The sequence below is a fragment of the Rana temporaria genome, chromosome 4 (assembly GCF_905171775.1).
Source record: "Rana temporaria chromosome 4, aRanTem1.1, whole genome shotgun sequence".
Taxonomy (NCBI): Eukaryota; Metazoa; Chordata; class Amphibia; order Anura; family Ranidae; genus Rana; species Rana temporaria.
Genome location: NC_053492.1, coordinates 272154250 through 272164498, shown reverse-complemented (window position 1 = coordinate 272164498; position 10249 = coordinate 272154250). Strand labels below are relative to the sequence as shown.

At 42.3% G+C, this 10249-nt stretch overlaps 1 protein-coding gene across 3 annotated transcripts in view; it reads right to left on the bottom strand.

Annotated features, from left to right (window-relative positions):
• Positions 1–8090: 8090 nt before the first annotated feature.
• The window catches only part of LOC120937242 (amine sulfotransferase-like), a 57080-nt gene continuing 54921 nt past the window's right edge, over positions 8091–10249 (bottom strand). For all 3 annotated transcript variants that reach the window (XM_040350291.1, XM_040350288.1, XM_040350290.1), the window contains exon 7: positions 8091–8368. In XM_040350291.1, coding sequence (XP_040206225.1) covers positions 8250–8368 — 119 coding nt within the window. In that variant the 3' untranslated portion in view covers positions 8091–8249. The remainder of the gene's footprint in view (positions 8369–10249) is intronic.

The following is a 10249-nucleotide window of genomic DNA, read 5'->3' as shown; positions in this document are numbered from 1 at the left end:
GAGCTGGGATGGATGGATGGCTGGATCTGTGACTGCATGTGTCACAGATCCAGCCCTCACTGCTGCTGCTGCCACCCGCTCCCCCCCCCCCTCTCCTCTCACACTGTACCGAACGGTACAGAGAGGGGAGGGAGGACGCCGGTTTGTTTACAAGTGATCGCTCCGTCATTTGACGGAGCGATCACATGGTAAACGGCTGCTGTCAGCGGCAATCTATCGCGATCCGTGATGCGCCGGGTCTTCTAGACCCGGCGCTCACGGATGATTCCAGGAGCGCGCCCCAGGGGGCGCGCGAGAGGAGGATTCTGGGAGGACGTCCCAGGGACGTCCTGTCAGAACAACTCGACCGCGCTGTAGCAGTAAAATGCCTATGGCGCGGTCGGCAAGTGGTTAAATTATTTTCCGGGTGATAGTTATTTTTGGTTTACGGTACTAGCAGCCGTTACCATCCTATCCTGCGATGCCCCTCTTTCCATTAAATTCTGGATGATGGTACATTATACAATTATTTAAATAATCAATCTGAGGCTATACTAAAAAATTTTGCAGCAGCTGAGTTTCATCGCTTCTACTCATCCTTATACAATATTGATTCAGAAGCTGCTGGGGCGATGGAGTGGAGGCGGATGACCAGGATTAGGGAATATCTTGAGGCCTCAGGGCTACAGGGCATTCCATCTGTGGCCCTGGAGGAAATGGAAAAAGCAATTTCTATCGAAGTGTTAGGTGGAGTGATTGCGACTCTGCCATTGGGCAAGAGCCCGGGATCGGATGGTCTAACAAATATATATTACAAAAAAAATTCTCAACTTTGTTGACATCTCTTTGTAAATATCTTAATTTTGTCTCGGCCTCCAATCCATTGCCCGCAGAAGCATTAGTGGCGTATGTGACTGTTCTTCCGAAGGTAGGGAAAGATCCTCAGTGCTGCGCTAGTTATAGGCCCATCTCCCTCCTTAACTTTGACACTAAGCTCTTGGCCAAGATCTTAGCTCTAAGGCTACAAGATCAAATTGTTAAATTGATTCACCCGGATAAAACGGGATTTATGAAGGGCCAAGAGGCCAGAGACAATACTATTCGAGCCCTGCATGTATTGCATTGGATGCATAAAGGACCGAATCAAATCCCGAGTGTAGTAATTTCAATAGATGCTGAGAAAGCATTTGATAGGATAGGATGGGAGTTTATGGTCGGAGTATTGAGGGAGATGGGCCTGAGGGAAACGGATGATGGGATGGATAATGGCCCTGTATGCAGACCCAAGAGCAAGGGTTAAAGTTGCTGTATGTAAAGGGTTAAATGGCACTGCCTACTCTTTGACAATGAGGGGGCGGGGTGGGATAAGTGTGAGGTCCCACAAGCAGTCGGTTCAAATGTAAAGTGAACTCCCTATATTGCTGGCCGTCAGGGATTTATATTCCCTATGGTGAGGAATACCCTAATACTGACAGATCTTGGTACAAAAAGTGCCTATACTATGCCTATCGACCTCAATGGGCTCCCAGGTAGATTAGATGGAATAGTATGAAAGATTTCCGTGTGGTTAAGTTGTACCAGTATGCAGGATTCCCAGGATCCTGTGCAGTTAAATGAGTGACTGGGTTATAATAAAACCCTGTGCTCTGATGTGCTGGTTTTAATACTATGCTGGGTTCCTATAGGTAGTGAGTATGGTGGAACCTCCTGTGCTCTGTAATACCCCACGTGGGTATTGAAAGTGTGTGTGAATAAATATACACAATTGAGAGTTTGTATGCATACAAAAAAAATATATAACAATAAACAGAATATCAATTAATGAAAAAATGTGGCCAATATATAAGTGACCATGCAGATGTCCTGCGTGAACATTAATAAAAAATACAAAGTTGGTGAAAAAAATGTGTGCTCTTCAATGGTTCTAATACTTGCAAAAACTGTGTCAACAATCACAAAAACATGTGCAGTCCATGCCTGATTGGCGGGTGCCAAAATAAAAAGGCAAAAAAACAATAAACAAAGTCAAAGTGAAGTGAAGTGATAAAGTGCAATATTGCAGTGCAGTTCTTCAAAATCCTGTTCAAAGGTGACTGTCGTGCTCCCCTTGTGGGTCCCCACTCACCAGATGCAGCTACCCCAGATGGGGTGAAAGGCAGTTGGTGATGGGGTGATGGAGCCTCTCTTCTCAGGGATGAATAATTTTCCTTATTTGAGTTCCAGCTGGTTTCAATCCTCCGTGCAGGTCCTTAGGAATGTGTACCCCTGGCGGTATGCTGAGCGTGTCACTCGCATGAAAAAAATATTAATATCCACATAGTGTGATATGTATTAAACTGGGGGATATTTCATTTAAAAGTAAAAAGGATGAACATAAAGATAAGTTACATAAAAGGTCCCACATAAGGATGGGTTACCATAACATTAAAAATATATAAAGTTATAAAACGTGTGTAGCAGCTGTCCAGAGCGGGCTGAAGATGCATGGGGCTGTGAGCTATCCTCTATGCTGGCTGGGACATAGGCGTGCGTGCGTACGTGCGTGCATGCTGGTCAACTGACGCGTTTTGTCATGTGACTTTTTTAAAGGTGATCAAAGGTGAAGGGTTAAAGTTAATGGTAGACTATCAGATTATTTCGAAATACGGAACGACACCAGACAAGGGTGCCCACTGTTCTCATTGTTATTTGCTATGGTATTGGAGCCCAATCTGTGCACAATCAGGGGAAATAGGAAGATTAAGGGGATTTGTATTGGATCAATGGAACATAAAATATCCGCTTATGCAGACGATCTCTCTTCACCGCAAGAGTCTTTGACGGAATTCAAGTTGAAGATAGATAGGTTTGGCCTCTTATCTAATTTAAAAATAAATATTGAAAAATCAGTGTTACTGCCAGGCCATGTGCCTATGAAGATGAAAAATTGCAACGATCCTTCCCTTTTGTTTGGCAATATGATTCTATATTTTATTTAGGGATTCATATATCCCCCAGATGTAAGGTTCCTATATGATTTATATTATGAACCTTTGGTAGTATCTATATTAAAAGATCTACAAAAGTGGAGAAGTCACACTCTGACGTGGTTCAGCAGGGTAACTGTGCTCAAAATTAGTTCCAGATATAGTATCCTATTATAGAGCCATGGCCTTGGTCCGTATCATGAATTGGTGTCATGATTCAGCTAGTAAACTTTGGGTGTCCCTGGAGAAAACATTGGCAGGCAGGAACTTGGCGGGAGCTCCATGGATCCGGGCCCCATATAGGGGACTGTCGGAATATGTGTCACCAATGACAAAGACAACTTTATCTATTTGGGATAGAGTGAATGACACAGGAAAATGTGCCCCCCCCCCCCAATATCCCCTATGACACCATTAGAGGGATTTCCCTGGTTTCCTCCGGGGGAATAAAAGGGGAGTTTAGATCATTAGGGCATGGATGGGAAGGGAAACTGTGTTGAAGTGGCTCCTCAGGGGATGTTGCTTCCATTTGTGGATTTGGTCCAGACACTGGACAGGTGGAGGCATCAAATTAGGCCAGTGAGCCCACTTACTGTTTTGAGGAATGGTGCATCAACCTACCAGATCCAGGTCTTATGCTGTCTCGAATGTATAAGGTAGTTTTAAGCACCCAAAATGCGTCAATACCTTATTTTATCCGTGAATGGGAGAGGGAGTTGGGTTATAATTTCACTTCCAAACAAATGAAAAGACTGCTGGAGGCCACACAATCCACCTCAATATGTTCTTATATACAAGAGATGTCTTATAAGTTTTTAACTAGATGGTATCGAATGCCGGTTCGATTGGCTCAGATATATTAATCGGTGGATGCCAACTGTTGGAGGGGGGTGCAGTCAAAGTGTCTCATTTCTCCATTTATGGTGGTACTGTTCAAAGAGAATGGGATTCTGGGAGGAGATAGCACCCTGGATTAGAAGACTGACTTTTAAGCACCATACACACTATAAGTTTTCCTGCAGGTTTTCTCTTCAGGTTTACCAAAACCATCAAATATGAGGTCAAACCTCAAGAGTTTCAATTTGTATGCAATCAGGCAGGCCCTTGCACTACATGGTTTTGGTAAACCTGAAGAGAAAACCTGCAGGAAAACTGATAGTGTGTATGGGGCTTTAGACCTATAGAATTCTCACCATTATGTTTTCTTTTCCATGGAATGCCATCATCCACTAGGTTTTATAAGAGACGCGTTACCCCACATCTACTAAATGCAGCGAAGACATTGATACCTAGATTGTGGAAACAGTCCAGATGTCCCACTATATTGGAATGGAAAAGGCAGGTGGAAAGAATCATGGAAGCAGAGAGATGTATACACACGGTTAAGGACCAACAAGATACATGGGCAGGATGGTTATACTACTCCCCTGAAAAAAGGGAGGGAGTAAACCCATGGGGGGGGGGGGGGGGAGTGCTGTTTTACAGTATAGGCTGGAAGTTTTTTGGGGTCTTTACTTCCTCCCTTTGGGGAAGTGCACTGGATTGATGTCATTGACAAAAGTGAAAGTTTTAAATGTTATAGATTTAAATGTTATATACAGTATATTTGATATTATTGATTTTTTTTTGTTTTGTTTTATTCTTTTATGGTGGAGATTTGTATATATGTCTGTAAAGATGGAATACTAGTATGGAATTGGTAACACGTAAATCACTTAAAGAATGGTGGAGGGACCGAGGAGGGAGGGGGGAGGGGAGGGTTACAAGGTTAGGGTTTTATAGAAGTTATCACCAAATTAAAGCAGACACTGGAATAGTAATTTGGGACAGTATATAAAAATGTTCTCTTTTTTCCCCCCCCCAAGCCTTAAGTATCACGTTATAAGGCACTATTAATCTCCTTTCTTAATTATATTTTGGGAATGTATAACACCAGGGTGTTCACGTGGGGCGAGTGGAGGGGGTTTTAAAGGGGGTCTATTTTTTTCTTCTTTTTTTTAGGGAAACACACAAAAGTTAAAAGTTCCTTCCTTAGATCTTTCTGAATAATAAGTTACATGAAAGGTGGGAAGGGAGAATGTATTTGTATTTTATATGTTGTATGATGGAATTTATTAAAATAAAGATATAAAAATAAAGAAATAAAAATGTGATTAAAAAAAAACTGTTTTAAACTGTCATACAAATATTTTGTTGAAATTAATTATTTATTATTTTATGGAAATAACATGGTGTAGGTGGATTTCTGCCTGTCACAGGCTGCCAGCATACCAAATGTGTCTCTGCTTGCCACCTGAATTGACCCTGGCCTGTTTATCGATCATGTTTCTGCCTTCCACCTGAATTAACCTCAGCCTGTTAACTGACCATGTTTTTTGCCTGTCACCTGAACTGATCTTTTGCCTGCTGTCGCAGTACGAGGCCCTGCCTCTGTAGTTTTGGGATTGCAAACAGGGGTATAACATATGCAGAGTGAGGGGCTGCAGAGTGTTGTTTCAAAGTGAAGAGAACAAAACTTTTGGTTTTCTCCAGGATTCCCAAAGCAGAGTCTGGAGGCCGGCAGCTTTGAATAGCTTTGGCTGTGAAGAAGCCTCTACTCCTGTGTCCAGGTTTTACCTGACCAAGGCCCTAAGCCCGAGGGCCAGATTAGCAGGAAACTGTCAATGTGTAGAGAAGAGATGTGAAATGGTACAGTTGGTATACAAAAGCAGTGGGGTGCTGTGAGGCAGTCTGTGGGACCGTTCCACAGTTCTGAGTGTGAGGCGTGAGCAACAGTGCTTTGACAAGAACCAAGAGGCTGTTTATCAACTATGCCTCTGCCTGCTTGCTGAACTGACCCTGGCCTGTTAATTGGCCATGCTTCTGTCTGTTGCCTGGACAAATACTTTGGAAGTTGCTAACCAGGTCTCTACCTGGTGCTTGGACAAATTCTTTGGCTGTTGCTAACCAGGTCTCTACCTGGTGCTTGGACACATTCTTTGGCTGTTGCTGGCCATGTCTCTGCTTGCAGTCAGGGCCAAACCTTTGGCTGTTGCTGACCATGTCTCTGCCTGCTGTCTGGACCATCTTTGCCTGTCACCAGTACTAGCCCATCTGCACATCCCACTGCCTACATTTCTGGTAGACACCAGTCCCACCCATCCTCTGCAGACAACAGCACTACTGTACCACACATACTCTTAAGTTGGGCCTGCTATTTTTTTTAGAAACAGGGACTGTTGTAAGTGAACCTACACTATGCTATATTCACTGACCACTCATATGCCCGGTACACACAATCGGTTCGTCCGATAAAAAAAAACGCTCTGAAGGATTTTTTTATCCGATATCCGATGAAGCTGACTTGCCTACACACCATCAGTTAAAAAAACCGATCGTGTCAGAACGCGGTGACGTAAAACACAACGACGTGCTGAGAAAAATGAAGTTCAATGCTTCCAAGCATGCGTCAACTTGATTCTGAGCATGTAAGTTACGGCGGCGTAGTGTATCTCTCGCGGCGTAAGGGCGCGGAATTCAAATTGGGCGGGTAGGGGGCGTGTTTCATTTAAATGAAGTGCGTCCCCTCGCCGAACGAACTGCGCATGCCCCGTCCGTCAAAACTCCCAGGGTGCATTGCTCCAAATGACGTCGCTAGGACGTCATTGTTTTCGACGTGTACGTAAATGGCGTCCAGCCCCATGCACGGACGAATTACACAAACGACGTAAAATTTTCAAAATTATACGCGGGAACGACGACCATACTTAACATTGAGTACGCCACCAGATAGCAGCTTTAACTATATGCCGGAAAAAGCCGAACGGAAACAACGTAAAAAAATGCGACGGCCGGTCGTACGTTCGTGGATCGTCGGAAATAGCTAATTTGCATATTCAACGCGGATTACGACATACGCCTGTCGGATCTAGACGAGATGCAGTCGTATCTTGTTTTGAGGATTCAAAACAAAGATACGACGCGGGAATTTTGAAATTACGCCGGCGTATCAGTAGATACGCCGGCGTAATTTCTTTGTGGACCTACCCCTTAATCTTCATCACACAGACTAAATAATACACAGATTTTTTGCCCACAAAAGAAAATGTAGCAGAATCATTTTTGGCCCAAGTTTACGAAGAAAGATTATTTGCAGTTTTATGACAGAAGCCAAGAACATCTTTTTTTTCTCCAAATGTTCCATCTTTTTCCCTTCATATAGCAAAAAATGAAAACCTCAGTGGTGATTAAACACCACCAAATGAAAGCTCTGTCACAAAAAAATGTTGCATGAGGAGAAGGGGCGTAATGCGTTTCAGAGCACATGCTCCGAAATGCATTACTGCCCCCTTCTCCCCACTGACACCATCAGCCTTGTGTGTCCTTCAGTGAACCCGGAACATAGGCTTCCCTGCTGCCCCCTCTCTCCAACATGTACAAGAACGCTTTACAGCTGCTGGGTGGCTCTACACTGCTCTCTACCACCGTGCCAAAGATGGACACATGCCACAGATGAGGACTCCTGATTTTATCATGTCTTTTAACACTCAATCTTGTAAGTGCTTTTAACCCTTTGTGCATTTTATTAAGTTTTGCATACTGCACTTAGAGGCGCCTTTCCTTTCCTTTTTTATATATTCAGAGCTGCCAGTAGTGCCATCTCATCACTATCATCCCTCTGACCAGCTATCCACCTCAACCAGAGGACCCTTATTTCCTCTTTGTTTTAATGCTATTTTGTTAAAATGCTATTTTCTCCAGTTTTCATGAATCAGCCCCAAAGTGTGGTATATTCTCTGAATAGAAATGTACCTTGTCTTTTCTTAAAAGAGAAATGTTCCTCCTGTGGTATGAATAATTATTCTGTTACTGTCAATACTGTCCCAAAGACAGTCTAACTTTACAAGTAGAAGCTGCAGGCATTAACATCTAACTTCATTTTTATTTTAATTATGGATGTTGGTAGAAACTGAATTATTGATTATGGGATACATTTTATGTAAACATTTCAGATCCAAGACAAGTTGAAAAAAGTTAAAGTCTGAGTTAGAATAATGATAGGCAGCTACAGAAAGGAGTATACTATATATTTTCTTCTGATGTTTTTAGCAGGGTTTAAAGGGGCACATTAAATTACGCACAGAAAATACAAACAACCCGTCAATGTCATATATAGAGCAGATAAAAAATTGTTGATTTATTATAAACATCTATAAAATAAGATACACGTAATACATCTAACTATTACTATTAAACAAAGCTGAATGCAATTATATTACTTTCATGAGATATGAAGTGGAACAAAAAATTGAATGCTATTCCTGTTTATTCAGGGAGTTCCCAGGTGAAATTTAGTGATAAATCTCCCATTTTTTCCTGGAATAGTTTCTCAATTAGTTCACTCTGTGCCACAGTTAATATGTTTTTCCAGTCTCCAACTTGGCCTAAAGAGAAATTAACAGAAATTGTATCTTAAATTACATAGATCATATGCATTAAAAAATACTTTACGTTCCTTAAGATTCTTAAGGGAGTCTAAGAAAGGGTTTGCCTGACCTGATTTCAGTCAGACACAATCAAAGTTATACTGTGATTCGTTTTATTCAAGCGATGCACACAATAGACAGACACCATCTGTGTCTGAGATCAGTTCTTGCAGACTGGTACTTTAAAGCTTGCCATACACTGTACTAACTTTCTGCTCAGTGGGTGGTCCTGCCAGCTACCCCCTGCCCAACATCCCTGAACTGAAAAATTGAATGACCTGGGCAGGAAATTGCCATCTGAAAAGTGGCTGCATCCAGTCTGATACTAGTTAGGTACTTTGACAGCTAGCAGGTCCGACTGTCAAAATGGAAAAATGCAATACCCACATTGGGAGTTTTGTCCACCCATGCTATGTACTGTGAATGGAGGCCTTTTTTTAAAGGGGGAATGAAGAGAGAAAATGAAAGTAGTCTATGGCCAGGTTTAGAAAAACCTTGTTTTTTAAAAACGTACAAATAAGCCCTAGTACATTACTTTCTGGTCACCAGAAGCCTATGCAGCTGAATGCCTTTTAGATAAATCTTGTAAGATTTATGCCCTCACATTTCAACCTCTTTAGCTTCAAAGGAAACAGCTGATCTCTACATCCCCTGATGCTTTGCATTGTTTTTTTCCTAATGTTTGCATTACTGATTCAGCATAAATGAATTAGAATGTTATCAGTTATTATAAACAGGTTAAGCAGCAGAATTTTTTTTCCAGGAACAATGGCTTGTGATGGAGTTTTTCTGTGTAACTGCCTCTTTGAGTCTCCAACCCTTATTTGTATAATCATATAGGTGAGAAATTGAGCTCCTTCAATGTCAGTAGCGTGTGTGCTCCTGCTCCATCATAGCGGCTGGTTCCAGCATCCTGGTTTTGGTTGTAGCATTCTCCTTGTCTGTCTGTCCACCTGCAAGGTGATTGACCATAGCCAGTCTCCGGGTGGAGACCAAACCTGATTTAAGCCAGTGAAGCCTGCAGTCTAATGCTTGTGATAGCAATATGTGCAAGCTCTCTGCCCTGCTCTGCTGTTTGGATTCCCCTATTTATGACCTCAGATCGGATATTGACTATTCTCTAAACTTTGCCTGCCTTTTGACTATGGATTGGCCCCGACTATTCTGAACCTTACCTGCCTTGTACCTGGACTGTCACTGAACCACTTTGCCTGTCTGCTAATTGCAAGTACCTTTTTGTTTGATCAGTTCACGCCTGCCCTGGCGTGGTGGTCAGGCACCATAGCATTGTGTATAAGACCAGTAGGCCTGCTTGCCTTATGGGAAAGGGGGCTGCTATTGGTGAAGAACACCGAAACTAGCTATACTTTCTGACCACCTGCATTAGGGGTAAGCATGACATTCAGCTTATGTTAAATATAAAACTATTAAAGTGTATCTCTAGGCAAAATCTTGAGTGGAGAAGGGTTAGAAATCTTCCATAAGGGACACACAAATTTTGAGATTTCCTCTAATTTCCTGTTACGTCTCTGGCAAATGAAAATTTCCCCAACACAGACAACAAAAAAAGTTAAATGGCAGGGTTTGTTTCCCTCTCCTACTGGATCCAAAATTAAAAAAGTTTTGGCTATACATACATTTTAAAAGTTGAGAGGCAAAGACAAGAAGCATCTGTACAGCCTGGCAAGAGTTGGAACCTAGGTCAGTTTTTACTGTTCTCTGTGGGCTCACTAGGAGATTTGTCCACCCTATACCAAGCTTCTATGCATTGCTGACAAAGAAAAAAGTGAGCAGAAGTCTTAAGCAGAGACAGACAACAATAAAAATACTATATTTTTG